General features: G+C 42.6%; 1 protein-coding gene across 1 annotated transcript; it reads left to right on the top strand.

Moving 5' to 3' along the window:
- Positions 1-2,443: 2,443 nt before the first annotated feature.
- On the top strand, positions 2,444-24,153 carry LOC120038744 (myosin heavy chain, fast skeletal muscle-like). The gene is made up of 40 exons (XM_038984401.1): positions 2,444-2,659; positions 3,006-3,152; positions 3,337-3,493; positions 3,895-3,922; positions 4,174-4,282; positions 4,397-4,489; positions 4,667-4,727; positions 5,008-5,105; position 5,510; positions 5,904-6,007; positions 6,444-6,582; positions 7,456-7,574; positions 7,744-7,893; positions 7,991-8,161; positions 8,389-8,704; positions 9,214-9,278; positions 9,372-9,459; positions 12,552-12,669; positions 12,870-12,993; positions 13,388-13,524; positions 14,620-14,875; positions 15,528-15,770; positions 16,094-16,270; positions 16,369-16,514; positions 16,676-16,766; positions 17,581-17,970; positions 18,068-18,194; positions 18,366-18,484; positions 18,635-18,831; positions 18,982-19,165; positions 19,302-19,467; positions 19,781-19,905; positions 20,061-20,369; positions 21,752-21,955; positions 22,150-22,275; positions 22,441-22,611; positions 22,895-22,999; positions 23,088-23,183; positions 23,608-23,739; positions 24,040-24,153. The coding sequence occupies exons 1-40, from the start codon at positions 2,444-2,446 to the stop codon at positions 24,058-24,060; spliced, it is 5,826 nt and encodes a 1,941-aa protein (XP_038840329.1). The 3' UTR covers positions 24,061-24,153.
- Positions 24,154-27,336: the final 3,183 nt, after the last annotated feature.

The raw sequence follows: 27,336 nt of genomic DNA, 5'->3' as shown, positions 1-27,336 counted from the left end.
CTCCCCTATGGGGCTTCTGGTACTGATGTGCTGGGTGGACACCGCTCAACTAGTCCATCCAGCAACTCTCCCCTATGGGGCCTTCTGGTACTGATGTGCTGGGTGGACACTGCTCAACTAGTGCATCCAGCAGCTCTCCCCTATGGGGATATCTGGTACTGATGTGCTGGGTGGACACCGCTCAACTAGTGCATCCAGCAGCTCTCCCCTATGGGGCTTCTGGTACTGATGTGCTGGGTGGACACCGCTCAACTAGTGCATCCAGCAGCTCTCCCCTATGGGGCTTCTGGTACTGATGTGCTGGGTGGACACCGCTCACAGAACAAACAGGAGGTATTCAGGTGAAATGTTCTCAACATTGCTGATAGAAACGTATTGAATAGAGCTGACATGATTCTCTATTCTACCTGACAGACAGTCATATCTGTTCTACACAATACATTTCTGTCTGAACGTCACCCTATTGAAACGTTAATTTAGCTGTACCATATTAGACACAAAGAACATTTAAATGACTATTAAATGCAGAGGTTTGAAAACAGCAAAGATGAGATAGATATTGAAGAATGTGAAATGCCTGACTTGAAGGAAGAACTTCCTGATGTGATTTATTAGGATCCCTATTGGCCGACGCCAATGGTGACAGCTAGTCTTACTGGTGTCCGACACATAACCAAAAAAGACATTACAGACAAAAGACTTTTCAATTTACATACATTAAAATACGTTAACATCTAGTGTGTGTGCATTACATTGCTGAATTACATGTATTAAAAATAGTTTAAAGAAATGTCTCTGCTGATGGTGGCTCCCTCACAAGTTGCTAGAGCTGTCTGTTAGAAAGATATTAAAAGTGTATTGTAAAGGATTAATTAAAATGTAATGGAAATGGAAAGGAATCTGTTACTTTATTGTAACTATCCCCTATTCACTTTATAGCAGTTTTATAGAAGCCAGCTGCTAAACGGTTTACCTCAGAGTGTAATACAAGTTTGAGGCCGCTACATGCCTGTCAGAAATATGAGATGATTGAAATACTGTACTGATGTTATGTAAGCCTTAAGAATCCTCCTGGACCGTTTTAGACAACTGAAATGTGAGACAAATAAAAGCTCCTGCAGCATCTTCAATAGATCATACTGTAGATAAATAAGTACATAGTTGATTTAACACTTTTATGAGTTGTAACTGAAAGCCTAAATGTTTCTGTTGAAGCTTTTAAATATGTATTTAATATGATAGATCACAAGTATGAGGTGACTGAGGAGACAGCTCAGATTTGTTTGCAAGCAAAATATTTAAAAAAAATCGGTCAAAATACAAATATTAAGTTGTTGATAAAGATGAATGTAACTAAAATTGAATTAAATAAGGTGAGATTATTCTGAAATGTTTTTGATGGTATTGGGTGAACAGGAACTCAATTACAGTATTTTCAGGGACAATGGTAGAAAACATTGGAGTCAATCTGATACCTCAAACTTTTGATACTGTCATAATTATTAGTAATGACATCTCTTATTGATGTCAACTCAATTTAATTTAGAGATAAATATTGCATTAAAAAGTCATGTAATTGGAGTGTGGTTCTCCTGCAAGTTGGTGGCGCTAGTGAGACACAGAAATACAGAGGTCTCTCATCCAATTCATTTCCTTTACCAGAGCGGTCCATAATTAACTTTTGCTTGGTTGGCAGTTTCAACCAGATATAAGCAGGCAGAGACCCCATCATCCATAAGTCAGACACCTTCTTCCTCTGTGGTAAGACTCTCCACCTCCTTAAGGATGTTTACATTTGTGTCATCTTAGCACTCAGCATGTGAGGCGGTAGCTAACTGCACTGTTTCAGTTGACTTCTGCATTTAGCTATTTACATTATTTCTGCATTGTCAGATTTTACAATATGCAATCAATTGGCATTCATTTAAAATGTTTTTACTTTAAATGTGTTTTACTTGAAACATGTAGCTTTTATTTACGGGCCAAAAGTGGTGCTCCTGCTGTTTGTAAATTGAGGGGTTGGTCTATAATGCAAATGGGTTTTCAGGGGGTATTTATTTGAATTCTTGACCGAATGTGTAGTTAAGTGAGTTGTCACCAGGAAAATGAAAGTTACCAGTTGCACCTGTAGCTGAATTGGACAAGGCTGTAATGATTGTGTTGAATTATACCATTCTAAATGTTTTCTACCTCTTCGGGGGCTAAATGAAATAGCTTTAGACTTGTGCGTATTCACAACAACCTAATGTTTCCCAGGGTTCTCCAAGAAGTACAAATTCATCTGTAGAAGGGGAAAAACAAGGTGAGACATAGTTTGAGTCTTCATAAGAAAAGTGACAAATGTTCTGTGAGAGATGCCACTCACAACTCTGTTGACTGTGGAGGAAGCACCACAGAGTCAATCATGTTTCTTGTTTCGTCTCTTTCCTAGTGATCCGTCACCATGAGTACGGACGCGGAGATGCAGATCTACGGCAAGGCTGCCATATACCTCCGTAAGCCTGAGAAGGAGAGGATGGAGGCACAAACCGCACCCTTTGATTCAAAGAACGCCTGCTATGTCGCAGACACCAAGGAGCTTTACCTTAAGGGTTTGGTCACTGCCAGGACTGAAGGAAAGTGTACTGTAACAGTCATCAATCCTAACGGCACTAAGGAGGTAAGCCTGATTTGAAAAGTATTGAAGATTGTGCAGACACACTTTTTTCATTTTATCATGCCAATTGTAAAAAATTAAATAAGTTAAAAAAAGATTGATTAATAAGCATTTCTTTGTTTTTTGTAAGCAGAATATAACCTTCAAACACGTCCTTTTTATCCCTGCTAATTAAAATAGAATGTTCTATATTGACTAGTTAAGTATCACCATGTAGTCGTCAGTGGTTGATAACAAAGTAGTTGGATTAGATGGGGGGGGATGCAGTTTTATTTAAAGATTTGTTTTTTAAAGCATTCAGTCCTGTCCAGTTTGATCTGTGTATAATCTAGATTTCTGACTGTTTCAGGAAGGAAAAGAGTTCAAAGAAGCAGATGTCTACCAGATGAACCCCCCTAAGTATGACAAGATTGAGGACATGGCCATGATGACCTACCTGAATGAAGCCTCTGTGTTGTATAACCTCAAAGAGCGTTACGCAGCATGGATGATCTATGTAAGATACCTGTATAAACATACACACTCATACAGTACTACACATAAAGTAATGGTAGACACCAAAACATACCAATACAGTAGACTTACATTACTATACCATAGTACAACCCACATCCTCACATAAATCCAGGTAAACGTCAAGCTGATTTTTCTAATCCCCTAATTTAATCTCTTTCATCCAGACCTACTCTGGGCTGTTCTGTGCCACGGTGAATCCCTACAAGTGGCTTCCTGTGTACGACATGGAGGTTGTTAACGCCTACAGAGGGAAGAAGAGGATGGAGGCTCCACCCCATATCTTCTCCGTCTCTGACAACGCCTTTCAGTTCATGCAGATTGGTATGAGCTCTAATGGATGGATGGATGGATGGATGGATGGATGCATGGATGGTGGATGGATGATGGATGGATGGATGGATGGATGGATGGATGGATGGATGGATGGATGGATGGATGGATGGATGGATGGATGGATGGATGGATGGATGGATGGATGGATGGATGGATGGATGGATGGATGGATGGATGGATGGATGGATGGATGGATGGAAGTTAAAATGTGCTTTAGAGAGGTATCTGCTGTTTTCTAGTCTACGTTAGAACAGTTTGCTGGTAATATCTGATATCACTGGCCTTGAATGGAAAATGTTCCAAAATGAAATCCATGATGATGCTAAGAATTCAATAATGTCCCCATAATGTTGCTTGAGTATGATAATCAATATGTTGTTTTGTTACAGACCAGGAGAACCAGTCCGTACTGATTACGTAAGTTGTTTACTAAAATCTCATTTGAGAAAGGGGTTTCTACTGCAATATGTTGTGTCACTTGGGTATGATTAAAATACATGACATTATGAATGAATTAGGCTATGCATAGAAATGAGTCGATGAGTGGGGATATTTGTTAATTTATGTAGGAAAACAGTGTATTTTTCAATGCTATTTCTTAGTGTAAGTCAATCTGACATTCAAACATGTTACTAAAACCTCTGTTTCTCTGTCATATTAATAACCAGTGGAGAATCCGGTGCAGGAAAGACTGTCAACACCAAGCGTGTCATCCAGTACTTTGCCACCATTGCAGTGTCTGGTGCCAAGAAGGAAGCAGAGCCAGGCAAAATGCAGGTAGGTTGTACCTTTCTAACACATTTCAGTTTGGTGGGCTGTGTTCAAGCAATCGAGAATAACTAACTTTACTACTTTACCAGTTTCTGAGCAACTTGTGTTTGTCTCAATCAGGGGTCTCTTGAGGATCAGATCATTGCTGCTAACCCTCTGCTGGAGTCTTACGGTAATGCCAAGACAGTGAGGAACGACAACTCGTCTCGCTTTGTAAGTATGAAGGGCATACTGTGAAAGTGATCTAATATTGGACAAATGTATTTCAGTATTTCCCATTTGTTTATATCAATGGATGCTCAACAAATTGTAACATTTAAAGGAGTCTATCAAAGTAAAATGTTAGATGTATTTAGTTATCCTCTTTCTAACCCCCGTGCTCTACTTTAGGGTAAATTCATCAGGATTCACTTCCAAGGTAGCAAACTGGCTAAAGCTGACATTGAGACCTGTGAGTTGATTTTGATTGTTTCTCAATTCTTTACTAAATTCACACAGATTTTCGGGGGAGATAATCTTTATCTAATGTTCACTCTCTCTGTCTCTCTCTCTCGTCTCCTCTCTCTCTCTCTTCTCTCTCCTCTCTCCTCTCTCTCTCTCTCTCTCTCTCTCTCCTCTCTCTCTCTCTCTCTCTCTCTCTCTCTCTCTCTCTCTTTCTCTATCTCTCTCTCTTTCTCTCTCTCTCTCTCTCTCTTTCTCTTTGTGTCAATCTCTCTCTCTTTCTCTCTCAGACCTGCTAGAGAAGTCCAGAGTGTCCTTCCAGCTTCCCGATGAGAGAGGCTACCACATCTTCTTCCAGATGATGACCAATCACAAACCTGAGGTTGTTGTAAGGCAAAGTAGAGTTACAGGATAAATTATTCCCACCCCCATCTGTGGAATTCATTGTCCACACTATTAATACTATTCCAATGAGTACATCCAACGTAACAAGGCATCTAGATATGAGTCGGTCTTTGGGGAAGATGTATCAAGTAATGCACTCTGATAAGTATTGTGAAAGTATCTTTCAAGGATTTGATGTAATCTATCATACGACATCCAATGGCCCTTTGGGGTATTTCAGATGATCCCGGAGGTCTGTAATTATCTCTGACCCTCTGTGTGGCATTATCACATGTCCAATATATTAAGTAACCTAATACTATGATTTAAAATAGAATGACGAAGCTGTAAAAACATTATCCTAGATATGAACCATCAACTTAATGAATACCATTGGTGTTTAATAAGGGTTTCAGCATGAAATATCATTTATTTTATTATTTTACACATTCGGTTTTATTATATGTGTTTGTTGTCAATGTTAGGCATCAAGCTGGGGGCAGTTGTTAAACAAAAGTAAATATTTTGAAGAATTGTAATATAAAATGAATACATTTTTAAAAGTTATTAAAAAATGAATTACCAAAGTTACGATATGTTGCCATAGATTTTCTGTTAATTGCCAAAATTACTGAAGATTACGGTAACTTTGGTAAATTACCGCCGATAGCTTTGAAACCCTAACCGTGATATAAAATACTTGAGTCCATCTACTAAGTAAAGGAGAGAGAGAGAAACTGTAAAGGTAGAACAGCAGAAATCTAAGAGATTTAACTGACAAGACATTCTCTGTTGTCCATAGAAATGGCGCTCATCACCACCAACCCCTACGACTTCCCCATGTGCAGCCAGGGCCAGATCACTGTGGCCAGCATCAACGACAAGGAAGAGCTGGATGCCACAGACGTGAGTCAAACAAAGGGTTCATCATATTCTAGATATGGAATGGGTAGGACCACCGTACACACTGAATGCACTGTGCAATTCCAACTTGGTGGCAGCTGGGAATTTTCATGTATTTTTTTGTATTTTATTCTAAATGCCTTGAGTTAGTTAGGCATGTGCCTCAAGGAACTCTTCATGCCTTCACACTTCACCTTGAGGCCCATACTGTACATGTAAGACATCCACAAGAGAGTGTCACTAAGTCCCTGTGGAACTGTGTAAAATGTATGTTGTGCTGTCATCTACCAGTGTTGGTCAAGTGTAATCACGTGGATCTGAGAAGCCAGTCAAATGGATCCATCCCATTTGTTCTGCTGACAGAACAGAACTGTAGTGTACTGTATGTGAGATAACTACCGTTCAGTTCATCACTGTTGTACTTCCTGTCTAATGCCAGGATGCCATTACAGTCCTGGGCTTCAGTAATGATGAAAAGATGAGCATCTACAAGCTGACAGGAGCTGTACTGCACCATGGCAACTTGAAATTCAAGCAGAAGCAGCGTGAGGAGCAGGCCGAGCCAGACGGCACAGAGGGTGAGTCCACTCATACAATATGTAAACATTAGTCCCATTCCCAGTCCCACTCATAGATATACAATATGTAAACATTACTCCCATTCCCAGTCCCAAACATAGATATACAATATGTAAACATTAGTCCCATTCCCAGTCCCACTAATAGATATACAATATGTAAACATTAGTCCCATTCCCAGTCCCACTCATAGATATACAATATGTAAACATTAGTCCCATTCCCAGTCCCACTCATAGATATACAATATGTAAACATTAGTCCCATTCCCAGTCCCAAACATAGATATACAATATGTAAACATTAGCCCCATTCCCAGTCCCACTCATAGATATACAATATGTAAAGCATTAGTCCCATTCCCAGTCCCACTCATAGATATACAATATGTAGACATTAGTCCCATTCCCAGTCCCACTCATAGATATACAATATGTAAACATTAGTCCCATTCCCAGTCCCACTAATAGATATACAATATGTAAACATTAGTCCCATTCCCAGTCCCACTCATAGATATACAATATGTAAACATTAGTCCCATTCCCAGTCCCACTCATAGATATACAATATGTAAACATTAGTCCCATTCCCAGTCCCAAACATAGATATACAATATGTAAACATTAGCCCCATTCCAGGCCCACTCATAGATGTACGACACGTAAGACAGACAGAGCCTCATCAAAGTCCAGCAGGAGATAATTTATGGAGACCAAATTCCAACCTCCAGAAATGCTTTAAACTGATGGATGTGGGTTCATATCAAAACGTAGCCCCCAAAACAACTTGTCCGAACCCTTTTGTCAGTGTGACATCAGAAACAAGTGGTCTTGTGTTTCTGAGTCTGTTGATGTTGGTTCTCTCTCCAGTGGCTGATAAAATCGGCTACCTGCTGGGCCTGAACTCAGCTGAGATGCTGAAGGCTCTGTGCTACCCCAGAGTGAAGGTCGGCAACGAGTATGTGACCAAGGGACAGACTGTGCCTCAGGTAAGGCGGCCAAACACAGCTTCTACCATCTTCTGAGCACCATACATCTTTTGGTGATGAGTGCATTGCTTGTTTTGAAGAGTGATGTTGTTTTCCCCAAAGCTCTTTTCACCTCATCACTTGACATGGTCAACATCTCATGTATTCATTAGAGGTATTATCATTGCAGGTTAATAACTCAGTCTCGGCTCTGGCAAAGTCCATCTACGAGAGGATGTTCTTGTGGATGGTCATCCGTATCAACGAGATGTTGGACACCAAGAATCCAAGGCAGTTCTATATCGGTGTGCTCGACATTGCCGGGTTTGAGATCTTTGATGTGAGTCTGAGACCAGAACAAGACAATGAGTTGTGATTGAGAGGGATTACAGCCTTGTATGATGATGAAATGATCCCTTCTGAAATTCCATCAACAGTACAACAGCATGGAGCAGCTGTGCATCAACTTCACCAATGAGAAACTGCAACAGTTTTTCAACCACACCATGTTCGTCCTGGAACAAGAGGAGTACAAGAAGGAGGGAATCGTCTGGGCCTTCATTGACTTCGGCATGGACTTGGCTGCCTGCATTGAGCTTATTGAGAAGGTAAACTGTCTGTCAAGATTATAATGGACCTCAACAGCAAAGCTCAAATGGAGTGATGTGTGAGATATTATCACATGGTACAACGTATCTAACTGTTGAGAACTCAAAATGTTTTCTATTATGGGCCCCTAAATGAAGATACTCTGATAATAGCATGTTTGCTGAAAGAATAAATGTGATCCTAAATGTAAATATCCCTAATTTGATATACATCTCTTTTCATAAAGCCATTGGGCATCTTCTCCATCCTTGAAGAGGAGTGCATGTTCCCCAAGTCTTCAGACACTACCTTCAAGGACAAGCTGTACGCCCAGCATCTTGGCAAAAACAAGGCGTTTGAGAAGCCCAAGCCAGCCAAAGGCAAGGCAGAGGCCCACTTCTCCCTGGTTCACTACGCCGGCACTGTGGACTACAACATCACTGGCTGGCTGGAGAAGAACAAGGACCCCCTGAACGACTCAGTTCTTCAGCTGTACGGGAAGTCCTCAGTCAAACTGATGGGGACCCTGTACATCGCTGCCCCACCTGAGGGTAAGACTAGCAGCACATCAAAAGATTTAATGAAGAACTAGTTACAAATCAGTCCCATTTTCTTTAAAGGGTCAATCTGCAGTTGCTACATCCATTTGTGGACTTATTAAGATATGTACCCATTCATTCTTGAAGAACATCAGCTTAGTTCAACCGCCGTACCCCATCAGAACCCAAATTTGAGCTTGTTTTACTCCAATGTTTGTAATCAAAGTAAAGGGAAACAAGATGGTCAGTCCTTTAATACATGGCTCTGTCTATACATTTGAGTGGTTACATTTCTCCAGCCCCGTCTCTCATGTTTTTATTGAAACAGGGGCAGGGAGCATGCTTTGTTATTGTTTCAACTGCTGATTGCTGCTTTAAATGTATCACAATTTCTCTGGGTGATTTACTGGGTTAATTTACTCATACAATAGGTGTTATTTTACACAATCTCATTGGCAGCATTTGCATTAAGATCTGTGTTAAGTTAACCTGAGATTCTCTCATTTATATTGAACTTTTCTCCATTACAACAGATACAACCAAGAAAGGAGGCAAGAAGAAGGGTGGTTCCATGCAGACTGTGTCCTCCCAGTTCAGGGTGAGCTTTTAAAATGGGGATATTCAGTCCTTCAAAAGGCGTAGTGATTATCAGAAATTATTTCTGAGAACATGGTTTGTAACCCTCTTACAGGAGAACTTGGGCAAGCTGATGACCAACTTGAGGAGCACTCATCCTCACTTTGTACGCTGCCTGATCCCCAACGAGTCAAAGACTCCAGGTACAATAAACATTGAGTTAAATATGACATCTTATCAATACAATATTAGTAACCTTAACGAACCAATATTCAACCTGTTTATGAGTATTTAAATTAAATTAAATCAAATCAAAAAATCAAATCAAATCAAATTTATTTATATAGCCCTTCGTACATCAGCTGATATCTCAAAGTGCTGTACAGAAACCCAGCCTAAAACCCCAAACAGCAAGCAATGCAGGTGTAGAAGCACGGTGGCTTGGAAAAACTCCCTAGAAAGGCCAAAACCTAGGAAGAAACCTAGAGAGGAACCAGGCTATGAGGGGTGGCCAGTCCTCTTCTGGCTGTGCCGGGTGGAGATTATAACAGAACATGGCCAAGATGTTCAAATGTTCATAAATGACCAGCATGGTCAAATAATAATAATCACAGGAGTTGTCGAGGGTGCAACAAGTCAGCACCTCAGGAGTAAATGTCTGTTGGCTTTTCATAGCCGATCATTAAGAGTATCTCTACCGCTCCTGCGGTCTCTAGAGAGTTGAAAATAGCAGGTCTGGGACAGGTAGCACATCCGGTGAACAGGTCAGAGATCCATAGCCGCAGGCAGAACAGTTTAAACTGGAGCAGCAGCACGGCCAGGTGGACTGGGGACAACAAGGAGTCATCATGCCAGGTAGTCCTGACGCATGGTCCTTGGGCTCAGGTCCTCCGAGAGAGAGAGAAAGAAAGAGAGAAAGAGAGAATTAGAGAGAGCATACTTAAATTCACACAGTACACCGGATAAGACAGGAGAAGTACTCCAGATATAACAAACTGACCCTAACCCCCCGACACATAAACTACTGCAGCATAAATACTGGAGGCTGAGACAGGAGGGGTCAGGAGACACTGTGGCCCCATCCGATGATACCCCCGGACAGGGCCAAACAGGAAGGATATAACCCCACCCACTTTGCCAAAGCACAGCCCCCACACCACTAGAGGGATATCTTCAACCACCAACTTACCATCCTGAGACAAGGCCGAGTATAGCCCACAAAGATCTCCGCCACGGCACAAACCAAGGAAGATCACGTCAGTGACTCAACCCACTCAAGTGACGCACCCCTCCTAGGGACGGCATGAAAGAGCACCAGTAAGCCAGTGACTCAGCCCCTGTAATAGGGTTAGAGGCAGAGAATCCCAGTGGAGAGAGGGGAACCGGCCAGGCAGAGACAGCAAGGGCGGTTTGTTGCTCCAGAGCCTTTCCGTTCACCTTCACACTCCTGGTCCAGACTACACTCAATCATATGACCCACTGAAGAGATAAGTCTTCAGTAAAGACTTAAAGGTTGAGACCGAGTCTGCGTCTCTCACATGGGTAGGCAGACCATTCCATAAAAATGGAGGCCTCCCGGGTGGCGCAGTGGTCTAGGGCACTGCATCGCAGTGCTAGCTGCGCCACCAGAGTCTCTGGGTTCGTGCCCAGGCTGGGCTGGGTTCGCGCCCAGGCTCTGTCGCAGCCGGCCGCAACCGGGAGGTCCGTGGGGCGACGCACAATTGGCATAGCGTCGTCCGGGTTAGGGAGGGTTTGGCCGGTAGGGATATCCTTGTCTCAGTATGTAAAAATGTAATAAAATGTATGCACTCTACTGTAAGTCGCTCTGGATAAGAGCGTCTGCTAAATGACTAAAATGTAAATGTAAAAATGAGATCTATAGGAGAAAGCCCTGCCTCCAGCTGTTTGCTTAGAAATTCTAGGGACAATTAGGAGGCCTGCGTCTTGTGACCGTAGCGTACGTGTAGGTATGTACGGCAGGACCAACTCGGAAAGATAGGTAGGAGCAAGCCCATGTAACGCTTTGTAGGTTAACAGTAAAACCTTGAAATCAGCCCTTGCCTTAACAGGAAGCCAGTGTAGGGAGGCTAGCACTGGAGTAATATGATCACATTTTTTGGTTCTAGTCAGGATTCTAGCAGCCGTATTTAGCACTAACTGAAGTTTATTTAGTGCTTTATCCGGGTAGCCGGAAAGTAGAGCATTGCAGTAGTCTAACCTAGAAGTAACAAAAGCATGGATACATTTTTCTTTATCATTTTTGGACAGAACATTTCTGATTTTTGCAATGTTACGTAGATGTAAAAAAGCTGTCCTTGAAACAGTCTTGATATGTTCGTCAAAAGAGAGATCAGGTTCCAGAGTAACGCCGAGGTCCTTCACAGTTTTATTTGAGACGACTTTACAACCATCAAGATTAATTGTCAGATTCAACAGAAGATCTCTTTGTTTCTTGGGACCTAGAACAAGCATCTCTGTTTTGTCCGAGTTTAAAAGTAGAAAGTTTTCAGCCATCCACTTCCTTATGTCTGAAACACAGTTTTTCTAGCGAGGGCAATTTTGGGGCTTCACCATGTTTCATTGAAATGTACAGCTGTGTGTCATCCGCATAGCAGTGAAAGTTAATATTATGTTTTCGAATGACATCCCCAAGAGGTAAAATATATAGTGAAAACAATAGTGGTCCTAAAGCGGAACCTTGAGGAACACCGAAATGTACAGTTGATTTGTCAGAGGATAAACCATTCACAGAGACAAACTGATATCTTTCCGACAGATAAGATCTAAACCAGGCCAGAACTTGTCCGTGTAGACCAATTTGGGTTTCCAATCTCTCCAAAAGAATGTGGTGATCGATTGTATCAAAGGCAGCACTAAGGTCTAGTAGCACGAGGACAGATGCAGAGCCTCGGTCTGACGCCATTAAAAGGTCATTTACCACCTTCACAAGTGCAGTCTCAGTGCTATGATGGGGTCTAAAACCAGACTGAAGCATTTCGTATACATTGTTTGTCTTCAGGAAGGCAGTGAGTTCCTGCGCAACAGCTTTTTCTAAAATTTTTGAGAGGAATGGAAGATTCGATATAGGCCGATTCGTTTTTTATATTTTCTGGGTCAAGGTTTGGCTTTTCAAGAGAGGCTTTATTACTGCCACTTTTAGTGAGTTTGGTACACATCCGGTGGATAGAGAGCCGTTTATTATGTTCAACATAGGAGGGCCAAGCACATGAAGCAGCTCTTTCAGTAGTTTAGTTGGAATAGGGAGAGAATTTAAAGACTTGGTTTGTGTTTGCAGGTTTGATGGAGAACTTCCTGGTTATCCACCAGCTCAGGTGTAATGGTGTTCTGGAGGGGATCAGGATCTGCAGGAAGGGCTTCCCCAGCAGAATCATCTATGCTGACTTCAAGCAGAGGTACACACACACACACACACACACACACACACACACACACACACACACACACACACACACACACACACACACACACACACACACACACACACACACACACACACACAGAAATATTTGCTCTGAGGGTTTTCCCAGCATCAGAATAGGCTTAACCAAACCAATTACAACTTGACATATGTTAAACATTTCTCCTGATTCAGGTACAAAGTACTGAATGCCAGCGTCATCCCCGAGGGCCAGTTCATGGACAACAAGAAGGCTTCTGAGAAGCTGCTTGGGTCCATTGATGTGAATCACGAGGACTACAAGTTTGGACACACCAAGGTCAGTCAAATACCCCCAGCAAGAGACGCCAACTAAAACACAACTTCAATGATCATTTAAACTCTAACCATTAAATGTCTCTCCAGTTGATCTATCCATCTTTTTATTATTTCTTAAAAATGTTTATAAAAAATATTATACTCAATTAATTATTTTGTGCATTATGTCAGAATGGTATGTCTGCAGTTATCTATGTTAGTGTACATTATTAATCTACAGCTATACAATAACTTACAGCTCATAAACAACCTATGCCATGGTTTGTTTGTAAGGATTACAATGTTTATGATGTTCAAATCAATCTAGTGGTTTTGTTCCTCTCTTTTGATTCACCCCTTTCTGTCTGTTACCACCTGACTGTGGTTCCATAATTGACCACGTCAACCTGTGTCAGGTGTTCTTCAAAGCCGGTCTGCTGGGTGTCCTGGAGGAGATGAGAGATGAGAAGCTGGCCTCTCTGGTCGGCATGGTCCAGGCTCTCAGCCGTGGATTCCTCATGAGGAGAGAGTTCACCAAGATGATGGAGAGGAGGTGAGGAAGAGTAGACATCTTGGCAAACTGTTCTGTCAACCACCTGTATGTAATGTATAGTGATTACATAGTGAATATGCTTTAAGTTGTTGAGAATGAGAAAGTACATGTTATAACATTCTATTAAAGTAGCAGTTTGGGATTTAGCAAGCTGTTCAATTGTTATTTAACTAAGTGATATTTACACATTCATTCTGGAATAATAAGAAATGCCTCATGATCTTAACATCACCTGTCAGTCCTTTCATCGAGAGCGCTGTATATAAGTTTAAGAGGGATTATATTTCCCTAGCCCCATTCCTCAGCTGTATGCAAACAGTGGTGGGATCCCTGTTTTGTTATTCTTCGAATCGCAGAATGTAGCTTTAAAGACGTCATCCAGTGATTTAAAAAAAAAAAAACTTTTCTAGTTAAGGACTGGCAATGCCACTCCTTGAAGTTTGTGTCTAAAAAACACTATTTTCCTCAAAACATATATTTTTACAAAACATATGTTTGTACTTTACTGTATTTATACTTGGGATATCGTTTTCCACAGGAAAAGTTAAAAAAAACACTGGAGGAGATCTTTAAGCATGTCACTCACCATGTCACTCACCATGTCACTCAGCATGTCACTCAGCATGTCACTCACCATGTCACTCACCATGTCACTCACCATGTCACTCAGCATGTCACTCAGCATTTCACTCACCATTTCACTCACCATGTCACTCACCATGTCACTCACCATGTCACTCACCATGTCACTCACCATGTCACTCAGCATTTCACTCACCATGTCACTCACCATGTCACTCACCATGTCACTCAGCATTTCACTCACCATTTCACTCACCATGTCACTCACCATGTCACTCAGCATGTCACTCAGCATGTCACTCAGCATTTCACTCACCATGTCACTCACCATGTCACTCAGCATTTCACTCACCATTTCACTCACCATGTCACTCACCATGTCACTCAGCATGTCACTCAGCATGTCACTCAGCATTTCACTCACCATGTCACTCAGCATGTCACTCACCATGTCACTCACCATGTCACTCACCATGTCACTCACCATGTCACTCTATCCTTTCTGTGGACCAGAGATTCCGTCTTCACCATCCAGTACAACATCCGTTCATTCATGAATGTGAAAACCTGGCCATGGATGAAGTTGTACTTCAAGATCAAGCCCCTGCTGCAGAGCGCTGAGACTGAGAAGGAGCTGGCCAACATGAAGGAGAACTATGAGAAGATGACGACAGACCTGGCCAAGGCTCTGGCCAAGAAGAAGGAGTTGGAGGAGAAGATGGTGGCCATGGTGCAGGAGAGGAGTGACCTGGCGCTTCAAGTCGCATCTGTGAGTGAGCAACAACCCTCATCAGAGCACATTTAGACACACAAGTACACAGACACGATCGCACACACATCAGCACGTATGAACAATACTTGAATAGGATGGCCCTGACTAGAATACAGTATATACATATGAAGTGGGTAAAACAGTGTTCCATGTCTATGTACATAGGGCAGCAGCCTCTAAGGTGACTAGAATACAGTATATACTGTACATATGAAGTGGGTAAAACAGTATATTCCCCCCAAGACTTGGGGAACATGCACTCCTCTTCAAGGATGGACCAATGTTCGATTATTAAAGTGGCCAGTGATTCCATGTCTATGTACATAGGGCAGCAGCCTCTAAGGTGCAGGGTTGAGTAACCGGGTAGTAACCGGCTAGTGATGGCTATTTAACAGTCTGATGGCCTTCAGATAGAAGCTATTTTTCAGTCTCTCGGTCCCAGCTTTGACACACCTGTACTGACCCAGCCTTCTGGATGATAGCGGGGTGAACAGGCGGTTGAAGTCCTTGATGATCTTTTTGGCCTGTGATATATATTTATATATGTCATGCATTTAAATTGATTTGCTCTGACTTATTTGACTAAATCAAGTCTATATTTTGATACACAAAGTGAGAACACAGGTTTTTTCTCCTGTTCTGAAACCAGGATTCAGAGAATCTGAACGATGCTGAGGAAAGGTGTGAGGGGCTCATCAAGAGCAAGATCCAGCTGGAGGCCAAACTCAAAGAGACGACTGAGAGGCTGGAGGATGAGGAGGAGATGAATGCTGAGTTGACTGCCAAGAAGAGGAAGCTGGAGGATGAGTGCTCTGAGCTGAAGAAGGACATTGATGACCTGGAGCTCACCTTGGCCAAAGTGGAGAAGGAGAAGCACGCAACTGAAAACAAGGTCTTGTAGACTGTCTAACCAAACAATAATCCAAAGAATAATCAACTCAAAACAGAAATGTAATTCAAGTCTTTTTGTGGGTACAGTAAAAATTAAGACACAAAATAGTGGAATTTCAGTTGTGGTGTTCTCCCCACAGTCATTGCATGTTCTGCTACCAACTCGTTTATGATTTCCATTCAGTACACTGGCATGGAGTACAGTGCCATCTAGTGTTGAATCTATAGTACTGTACTTGTTGACACATTTCTTTAATAAATTTAACTAATTCTCCAATTTATGGTGAAGTGACCAAAGACTCATTTTGTTGTGGCTGTTTTCAGGTTAAAAACCTGACAGAGGAGATGGCGTCTATGGATGAGAGTGTTGCCAAGCTGACCAAGGAGAAGAAAGCCCTCCAAGAGGCCCACCAGCAGACACTGGACGACCTGCAGGCAGAGGAGGACAAAGTCAACACTCTGACCAAGGCCAAGACCAAGCTGGAACAGCAAGTGGACGACGTGAGTGGAGTTTTACATTATGGACATGATAGTGTGTAAGATGATATTATCTTCAGTTGTTTAGATTTGACCAACACATGTCTGTTTATATCTTGTAGCTTGAGGGTTCTCTGGAGCAAGAGAAGAAGCTCCGTATGGACCTTGAGAGATCCAAGAGAAAGCTGGAGGGAGATCTGAAACTGGCCCAGGAGTCCATAATGGACCTGGAGAATGACAAGCAGCAGTCTGATGAGAAAATCAAGAAGTAAACACAAATAAATTATTACAGTATTCCCTGCCATCTTAATCAACATTGTGGTTCTTCTTGGCTCATTCTTGTAATTATGAATTAGATGAATGGTGAATGGTAAAATATGCTCCCTTTATACTGTCTAACTTTGCAATCAACGTGTTTGTGTTTGTTAGGAAGGAGTTTGAGACCAGCCAGCTCCTCAGCAAGATAGAGGATGAGCAGTCTCTGGGAGCTCAGCTGCAGAAGAAGATCAAGGAACTCCAGGTACAGTACAGGATCTCAGCTCCAGTACAGGAAAATAACTGACACATTTATTCTGGTAGCACACGTTCTTCCTGGTGAATTCTGATGGCTCAGTAAGATGGAAGATGGTGCTTCTTCCTGGTGGATTCTGATGGCTCAGTAAGATGGAGGATGGTGCTTCTTCCTGGTGGCTTCTGATGGCTCAGTAAGATGGAAGATGGTGCTTCTTCCTGGTGGATTCTGATGGCTCAGTAAGATGGAAGATGGTGCTTCTTCCTGGTGGCTTCTGATGGCTCAGTAAGATGGAAGATGGTGCTTCTTCCTGGTGGATTCTGATGGCTCAGTAAGATGGAGGATGGTGCTTCTTCCTGGTGGATTCTGATGGCTCAGTAAGATGGAGGATGGTGCTTCTTCCTGGTGGATTCTGATGGCTCAGTAAGATGGAAGATGGTGCTTCTTCCTGGTGGATTCTGATGGCTCAGTAAGATGGAAGATGGTGCTTCTTCCTGGTGGATTCTGATGGCTCAGTAAGATGGAAGATGGTGCTTCTTCCTGGTGGATTCTGATGGCTCAGTAAGATGGAAGATGGTGCTTCTTTCTATGTAAAGATGTTGCTTCTTACCGTTGTTAGTTTGGATCCTGCATGGGACACTGTCTAATGGGACACTGTCTAATGGGACACTGTCTAATGAATATAGTAAATATGTTAGTGTAACTGGCTATGTATAAACACATTTATACTAAATATACAATACATACTATTATTATGTGGTGAGGTTCAATTGTTTCAACTGTATTGTAGTGTTCATTCCCCTGCTCCTACCCCCTGTTTTAGGCTCGTATTGAGGAGCTGGAGGAGGAAATTGAGGCTGAGCGTGCTGCCAGGGCCAAGGTTGAGAAGCAGAGGGCCGATCTCTCCAGGGAACTTGAGGAGATCAGCGAGAGACTGGAGGAGGCCGGAGGCGCCACTGCTGCTCAGATTGAGATGAACAAGAAGCGCGAGGCTGAGTTCCAGAAGCTGCGTCGCGATCTTGAAGAGTCCACCCTGCAGCATGAGGCCACAGCCGCCGCTCTGCGCAAGAAGCAGGCCGACAGTGTGGCTGAGCTCGGGGAGCAGATCGACAACCTGCAACGCGTCAAGCAGAAGCTGGAGAAGGAGAAGAGCGAGTACAAGATGGAGATTGATGACCTCTCCAGCAACATGGAGGCTGTCGCCAAGGCTAAGGTGAGTAGTGATGTTTTGGTCAAGCAGTGTTGAGGAGGGTCAGCTAAATTACCATTCAATAAACTGAAGTTGACAGTCCCATATGTTTCACTAACAGGGCAATCTGGAGAAGATGTGCCGTACTCTTGAGGACCAGTTGAGTGAGCTCAAGACTAAGAATGATGAGAATGCTCGCCAGGTCAACGACATCAGCGGACAGAGGGCCAGACTCCTGACAGAAAATGGTACCTTCAACAATGAACAACAAACCAATATAGTTCACCTAAGTAGTACACAATAACATGTATCGGGGGCTGTAAATTCAGTCTACATAGTTTCTGCACTACGATTCCTCAAAATACAATTTCAATCTAGAAAGAATGACTCATTAACAGGAGGTCACTCTAACCCTGCAGGTGAGTTTGGCCGCCAGCTGGAGGAGAAGGAAGGCCTGGTGTCTCAGCTGACCAGAGGCAAACAGGCCTTCACCCAGCAGGTGGAGGAGCTGAAGAGACAGATTGAGGAGGAGGTCAAGGTAAGGCACCCAAAATGGAAACCACCCACCACAGTTTAAAGCTTAATCTACACATAGACTGTTTCTACGCCACCCTCAGAGACTTCTAATATAATTTGTTTTACTCTCTCTCTCTAATTTCTCTTGTCTTTCTTTCTCTCTATCTCAAAGGCTAAAAACGCACTGGCCCATGGTGTCCAGTCTGCCCGCCATGACTGTGATCTCCTGAGAGAGCAGTTTGAGGAGGAGCAGGAGGCCAAGGCAGAGCTGCAGCGCGGCATGTCCAAGGCCAACAGTGAGGTGGCTCAGTGGAGGACTAAGTACGAAACTGATGCCATCCAACGCACAGAGGAGCTGGAGGAGGCCAAGTGAGTTGCACACAATAGCAATAACTCAAATAAGCGGTGTGGATGGTGAGGGTGGTATGGGGATCTGAGAAAATGTTACTTCAATGTGTAGTGCAATATTTGTTTCACAACAAATGACTCACCATAACACCACCCTCTGTTGTCCAACAGGAAGAAGCTGGCCCAGCGTCTGCAGGAAGCTGAGGAGACCATTGAGGCGACCAACTCCAAGTGCGCCTCCCTGGAGAAGACCAAGCAGAGACTGCAGGGAGAGGTGGAGGACCTCATGATTGACGTTGAGAGAGCCAACGCCATGGCCGCCAACCTTGACAAGAAGCAGAGGAACTTTGACAAGGTGAACATTTATAAACCTCACTCTAGGGTGATGTTTCCTGTCTGCTATTTGATCAGATGTAGTATAATTGTAGCATATTTCTGATTCAAAACTCTCCATCAATGAGTTGTAATGAAAATCCCGTGGATTTCCCCAGGTTCTGGCAGAGTGGAAGCAGAAGTATGAGGAGGGTCAGGCTGAGCTGGAAGGAGCTCAGAAGGAGGCTCGCTCTATGAGCACTGAACTCTTCAAGATGAAGAACTCGTACGAGGAGGCTCTGGATCATCTGGAGACTCTGAAGAGAGAGAACAAGAACCTGCAACGTGAGCATTTGACAGCAGTTATTTTCGTCCGATGTTTGACCAGTGTTTGAAAATGGAATCAACTGTAATCATTATTATTATATAAAAATTACTATTTAACAATCTCAGAATGTTCATGTAAAGTTTAAAATATATTTTTTGGAACTTGAAATTGGTATTCCTTTGAACAACCCAATGAAGTCAAATTATCAAGACAGTATGAAGTGCTGTTATTGAATTTTCTGTTATTATGATTCATGATAAACTTCATTGCATTGGTGATATCTACTGAATATCTCCTGAGTCTAAACAGCTCCTGTGTTTGTGTGTGCAGAGGAGATCTCTGACCTGACTGAGCAGATCGGAGAGACTGGCAAGAGCATCCATGAGCTGGAGAAGGCCAAGAAGACCGTGGAGACAGAGAAGTCTGAGATCCAGACCGCTCTGGAGGAGGCGGAGGTACAAACTACAGCTGTTTCATAGGAAAAGCAGTGTTACACTAGCCAATGCCAGCTACAATCCAATGTTCCCTTTATCTGTGTTTATTGTAGTCATATATTCAGTTTGTAATTATTTGTGTTAAACAATTTGTCTGACTGCTTCTCCTTGTCCAGGGCACACTGGAGCACGAGGAATCCAAGATTCTGCGTGTGCAACTGGAGCTGAACCAGATCAAGGGTGAGGTGGACAGGAAGATCGCTGAGAAGGACGAGGAGATGGAGCAGATCAAGAGGAACAGCCAGAGGGTGGTTGACTCCATGCAGAGCACCCTGGACTCTGAGGTCAGGAGCAGGAATGATGCCCTGAGGGTGAAGAAGAAGATGGAGGGAGACCTGAACGAGATGGAGATTCAGCTGAGCCACGCCAACAGGCAGGCCGCTGAGGCCCAGAAACAGCTGAGGAACGTCCAGGGACAGTACAAGGTAAAGGGACTGGGACATCAGGCTCAAAATCCTGAACATGGGGAGGGATGTGTTCGTGAATCAGTAGAAAATAATAGATCAGAGGAATGTACTCGAGTGGACTAATATACTGTAGGAAGGTAGGGATATTGGAGTGGACTAATATACTGTAGGAAGGTAGGGATATTGGAGTGGACTAATATACTGTAGGAAGGTAGGGATATTAGAGTGGACTAATATACTGTAGGAAGGTAGGGATATTGGAGTGGACTAATATACTGTAGGAAGGTAGGGATATTGGAGTGGACTAATATACTGTAGGAAGGTAGGGATATTGGAGTGGACTAATATACTGTAGGAAGGTAGGGATATTGGAGTGGACTAATATACTGTAGGAAGGTAGGGATATTGGAGTGGACTAAAATACTGTAGGAAGGTAGGGATATTGGAGTGGACTAATATACTGTAGGAAGGTAGGGATATTAGAGTGGACTAATATACTGTAGGAAGGTAGGGATATTAGAGTGGACTAATATACTGTAGGAAGGTAGGGATATTGGAGTGGACTAATATACTGTAGGAAGGTAGGGATATTACACTCTTAGAAGTAAAGGTGCCTGGAAGAACCTTTTGGGTTGTCGCACCAGCAGAACCTTTCCAGTTGAAACCGGAACCTTTTTGTGATTGGAGCGGTTACATTTTGAACCTATTTAATAATATATTATAGAGGTGGCAGCCTATCAGATTGGAGATGTGGCTTATTGGAGGGTTATTTTTTGTCATCCGTTAGCACAAATGTCATTCCTGTATACTGCAAATTAAAATGTTTCTTGAATATTTATGCATATTGAATATTCTAATATAATCTTCTTTTTTTTAAATTGCTGATGATATAAAAATAGTAAGGTTGTAAATAGTCCAACTTTGGGATTTGCTCTTGAGGAATGAATACACCTCCACTGGCCTCATTGAAGCAACAAAACTGTCCGTGTTCAACCTTAACATGTGATGACAATACAACAGAACAGATGAACATGAATTAAATTTACTCTGTTTGGCCCCAAAACAATATATCTTAAAGCCCCTACTAAGTCTTCCTCCACTCCAGGGGTTCCTCCATGAACCCGCTGCTGCATCCAACCATTAAAGGTTTATCCAAGAACCCCTCAACTAACCAAATGTGAAAATATGAACCATTGACTAGCAATGGTTCCTTGAGGAACTCTAGGGGTTCCTTGAGGAACTCTAGGGGTTCCTTGAGGATACCCAGGATTCCTCTAGTCACCACTAATTATTAGAGTGTAGAAATGTAGGGATATTAGGAACATTTTTACCCATTAACATTTCTCTCACCGATCATATCGCCCCTACTTCCACAATTCCTAATTCATTGTGAACCCTAGGATGCCCAATTGCACCTTGATGATGCCGTCCGCGCCGCAGAGGACATGAAGGAGCAGGCAGCCATGGTGGAGCGCAGAAACGGTCTGATGGTGGCTGAAATCGAGGAGCTGAGAGTTGCTCTGGAGCAGACAGAGAGAGGACGCAAAGTTGCTGAGACTGAGCTGGTCGACGCCAGCGAGCGCGTCGGACTGCTGCACTCCCAGGTACGGGTCAAAGGCCATTTCTAATGAAACTCAACCAAGCATACCGATTACACACACATATATAATTCAACAGTGCTTAATATTGATAAACCTTTAATATTTTCGTAGTTTTATATTTATATTTTCATAATTTCAGCCTTGTGACTTGTAAGTTATCTTGAGAGTCAAACAAATGGCCTTGTTTCCTCCTTCAGAACACCAGCCTTGCGAACACCAAGAAAAAGCTGGAGACTGACCTGGTTCAGGTGCAGGGAGAGGTGGACGACATCGTCCAGGAGGCCAGGAACGCAGAGGAGAAGGCCAAGAAGGCCATCACTGACGTGAGTCCTTATGATCTACTCAATTACATAAACTAGATTTGTCCCCAAAGGCCAATGGAAGCTGGGCTGGTTAAACAAAGATCTCAAAAAGGAGGTCAGATGATCTCAGAGGGACATTATGATTGGTGCCAGTTGGTGCATAAATGAAACTAACTACCATTCCAGGCGGCCATGATGGCTGAGGAGCTGAAGAAGGAGCAGGACACCAGCTCTCACCTGGAGAGGATGAAGAAGAACCTGGAGGTCACAGTCAAGGACCTGCAGCACCGCCTGGATGAGGCTGAGAATCTGGCCATGAAGGGAGGCAAGAAGCAGCTCCAGAAACTGGAGTCCAGGGTGAGTTAACAGCAGGGTGGATTAAAAGACAGATTGCTGGAAATGTATTTGATCATATAAAAATACACAGGAGCATTGTGTAATGGCTTTTTCTCTGAATCACCCACCTACATCATGAAATGTCATTGTTTTATTATAGACCTCTTTAATTAAAATCGTAAAAGTACATAGGAGCAGACAACACTTCTTGACCAGTAGAAGAACATTCCTCTGATTTACAAAGATTTGTTACGTCTGACTTCACCACCTCACATAAATGCCTACGTTTATTTCTTCCACAAAGGTGCGTGAGCTCGAGTCTGAGGTGGAGGCCGAGCAGAGAAGAGGTGTAGACGCGGTCAAGGGAGTCCGCAAGTATGAGCGCAGAGTCAAGGAGCTCACTTACCAGGTAAGAAAAAGTGCATTCTTCACACACTGAAGCACACTGGTTTGTGTGTTAAACTATGGACTATTGATTCTTGTAACTTCTCCCACAGACTGAGGAGGATAAGAAGAACGTTGCCAGACTTCAGGACCTGGTAGATAAGCTGCAGATGAAAGTGAAGGCCTACAAGAGGCAGGCTGAGGAAGCGGTGAGTCACAGACTTAGTCAAAACCTCTGAAAGCTTACATTCCCTAGTAGACATTACAAAACGTCTAGACAGTTTAGTTGAAGTGTTGTACTGCACATCAGTCAACATTGACTCGGTTGATAGTGCAAGTCATTTCTGAAGAAATGTATGCACAGTGACTCCTCTTCCTATGTGTAACAATTTAAAGTAGAGCGGGTTGAATATTATTTAGCTTTGTGCCGGGGGCTGGTCTGGTGGTAGTGCTGAGTCTCCTGGATCACATGGTCCTGGAAGCAGCAGTTTATCCCCTGTTCCACCACTCACTTTCTCTAATGTATCATCCGTCTCCCTCATAATTCCTGTAAGAAATATATATTAAATTGCTACCTGAAGCTTCAAACGTTCAATACTGATGTTAGGCGCTCCCTCTCTTTTCTTTACCCAGGAGGAAGCATCCAACCAGCACATGTCTAAGTTCAGGAAGGTTCAGAATGAGCTGGAGGAGGCCGAGGAGCGTGCTGACATCGCTGAGACTCAGGTCAACAAGCTCAGATCCAAGAGCCGCGACAGCGGAAAGGTACAGAAGTGCTCCTAAACCTACACCTGACATGTTCAAACATGACCACATCAACACCACCTATGATTCATTCTTCACAGATGTCAATACTGACCTTTTACAATCACTCAAATGTTGAGGATCTCTGAGAAACACATTTCAGGACAGGGTAAATAATCCACATTTAGTTGGTACTTCAAAATCGAAAATCAAGCTGAGCACAGAGTCGTAAATACTTGATCCATTCTGTTATTTCCAAGTGTTGATATATTTATCATGTTCATTATTAATACTGATCTATTCTGTTATTTCTTCTTACAGGGAAAAGAAGCTGCTGAATAAACAAGACCAAAGTCTTATCAATTTCCTGTGTTTCATAAAATATGACTTTCATGGTGAAATGTTGATCATTGATTAAAAACATGTAGACTTACATACACTTCCTTTGTGACTGTGGACTTATTTCTCAGAAAACAGCTTTTCATACCACAAAAATATTGTACTTTAACTAAAGGAGCAATCTGGGATTCAAGCAACATCAAAGCGGACACCCCAACAAAGCGGTCATTCTTTTTGGCTAACCAGCTGAGGGATGAGGATGGAGAAATGTAACTACACAATTCATAGACTAAGCTATTATAATCATCCATAGCATCAACATGATAGTTTTAACCCTTTACACTCAGGGGAGGGGCTTATATGAACACGCCCAAATTGAAATGTCTCCATAAGAAACAAATAGGAGAAGCAAGATGGTAGCATAACCATGGTAACAATTGAGAGAGAACACTTTGGTGATTGGACGGAAATTACTCAGAACAAAGTTCTCAGGATACAACAAAACAGATTTTTTGCATTTGAATTTTGTCCCAGATAATGCGCACAATAATCTCATGTGGCCAGACGACGTGAAAATAAATGGTAATCTATCATCTGACCAAATTACACAAGATTTTAGTCCTGGGTTATCCGAGATTATGCGTATATATACATGAAAAAAAGTAAAGAAAATATCAATTTCCTGTGTTTCATAAAATATGATTTTCATGGTGAAATGTTGATCATTGATTAAAAACATGCAGGCCTACATACACTTCCTTTGTGACTGTGGACTTATTACCATCACACGGGACTATGCATTTTTTATTGAATATATAAAACATACTTGCAGTGAAGCTGCTCAACATCTACATCACATTCAGTCATCTAACAGACTCCCATACAGAGCGACCCACAGCAGCAACCAGGGGCAACGGCCTGCTCAAGGGTACATCAACAGATCTCCCACAAGGTCAAAAAAACGGTACCTGAACCAGCGACCTATCAGCCACCGGCCCAAGTTCCCAACTGCCAGGCCACCAGCCCTCAGGCATCAGCCTCAGGCATCAGCCTCAGGCAGCCAGGCATTATCTGTAACAACACTGCCCATCAGTGTCATTCAAACTTACACACGTTTTGTTTTATTTAGACTTTTTTGACTTAAATTTGACTGTTATTCTATCCCCGCCCAGCAACTCCACTCCCACTTGTATACAATTCCACATGCCAACCTTTAGCATCGCTCAGTCCATCCCATCTATCTCTGCTGGCCACCTTGTTCGGATTTATACGCACCATATATCTTTCAACTATGTTGTGATGTTTAACATACAGCTTGAATCTATCTAATCAGAAAGAATCCACAGATTGTGAGTTGAAGATGAATACTTTTACTAAGAGTATAAGCATATTAGTAATTGACTGACCAGGTCTCTCCAGATCTCCCAAAAATGCTATTTCTAGGGTCAACTTTATATTAATGCTCTGCTTTTCCAGCCATTCCTGAACCTGAGATCAGAAGCAGGCTACCTGAGGGCAATACCAAAACAAATGGTCTATTGACTCTGTATCCTCACAACAAAATCTGCAGAGCTGCGATGATTGTATGCCCCAAACATTCAACATTTTGTTGGTGGAAAGAATTCTGTACAATAAGTTTAGCTGAAAAGCACAAAGTCTTGAGTTTTGCGTCGTTTTATATATCAACTTATACACCCTGTACCATGGAATTAGTGCATCAAAAATCTCTTCCTAACTATTTTGCAATCTGTGTGGCACAGCTATAAAACATCCTGGTCCTCAAATGAAACTGGTATACTTTCCTATTTATGCTATTTTTATTCCTCCAGTGTTGATTGTTTTGGACAGGTAGACCAGTTGTATAAGTGAAGCATTTAGAGAAAGGTTTAGTGCTTTTATATTTAATCATCTCAACCCACCCAGTTCATATTCATCATATAGATAGCACGCTTTATTTTGTCTGGTTTAGCATCCCAGATAAATCTAAATATTTTTTGCTCATATGATTTGAAAAAACGAATCATCAGGAGTAGGCAGCGCCATCAGTAAGTGAGTAAACTGAGATATGACTAAAGAGTTCATCAGGGCAAATGTTACATATATAGACAGGTATTGACCTCTCCATGGTAGCAGGATCTTGTCTATTTTTACAAGTTTCTATTGAAATTCATTGTGAAGAGTCTCATTTATATATATCTACTTCACCGTCAGCCCATTCTATAAGTAAACTGCAGCGGGTAATGTAAAAGCTGTATTTTGTAAAGCTCCAATACATAATATTGTACACTTATCATAATTAGGTTTTAGTCCAGAGAGTCCAGAAAAGTTATCTTCAATGAGACATTGCAGGGATCTAGCTTGCGGACTTAATATAAACTTGAGTCATCGGTATAATAACACCTTGTTTTAAACCTTGGATTCTAATCCTCTAATGTTGTTATATGATCTGATTTTAATAGCTAGCATTTTGATGGCCTTTAACGAATAGATATGGTGACAGCAGACACCCTTGTTTAACTCCGCTTGACAATTCAGTGTTTGATGGATCACCGGAAAAGAGCAGCAATAGGCTTTTGTAGGCCGCAGTCCAAGCTATGTCTACAATGGTGCGACTGCTGACGGCATCCAAAGATTATCCAACTTGAATAAACGTTTGGAGGACAGGATGACAGTAGCGGTGTAGTCTACGGCGATACGGATATCTTATTATTGATATCTACATAGCGCATTGATGTCAATCACACTGCTGCTCTCTCATCAATAAGTGCATCAATGACGTTGTCCCCACAGTGAGTGTACGTACATAGCTCAACCAGAAGCCATGGATTACAGGCATCATCCGCACTGGCTAAACGGCAGAGCTGCCGCTTTCAAGGAGCGGGACTCTAACCCGGAAAACTTATAAGAAATCCTTCTATGCCCTCCGACAGAAACCATTAAACAGGCAAAGCGTCAATACGGACTAAGATCGAATCTTACTACACCAGCTGTGATGCTCATCGGATGTGGCAGGGCCTGCAAACCATTACAGACTACAAAGGGAAGCACAGCCGAGAGCTGCCCAGGGACACGAGCATACCAGACGAGCTAAATTACTTCTATGCTCACTTCAAGGAAAGTAACACTGAAACATACATGAGAGCATCAGCTGTTCCGGACGACTGTGTGATCACGCTCTCCGCAGCCCATGCGAGTAAGACCTTTAAACAGGTCAACATTCACAAGGTCGCAGGGTCAGACAGATTACCAGGACGTGTACTCCGAGCATGCGCTGACCAA

Source organism: Salvelinus namaycush, unplaced genomic scaffold (genome assembly GCF_016432855.1).
Source record: "Salvelinus namaycush isolate Seneca unplaced genomic scaffold, SaNama_1.0 Scaffold2376, whole genome shotgun sequence".
In the NCBI taxonomy this organism is placed as follows: domain Eukaryota; kingdom Metazoa; phylum Chordata; class Actinopteri; order Salmoniformes; family Salmonidae; genus Salvelinus; species Salvelinus namaycush.
This window is presented reverse-complemented; position numbering and strand designations above follow the sequence as displayed.

Excerpts from the sequence above, each read along its gene's own strand:
- LOC120038744 (XM_038984401.1), top strand. The coding sequence starts at position 2,444 with ATGAGTACGGACGCGGAGATGCAGATCTACGGCAAGGCTGCCATATAC. Across the intron at positions 4,728-5,007 it reads TAAAGCTGACATTGAGACCT|ACCTGCTAGAGAAGTCCAGA; the intron begins GTGAGTTGATTT and ends TTTCTCTCTCAG. Across the intron at positions 12,670-12,869 it reads TATGCTGACTTCAAGCAGAG|GTACAAAGTACTGAATGCCA; the intron begins GTACACACACAC and ends CTCCTGATTCAG.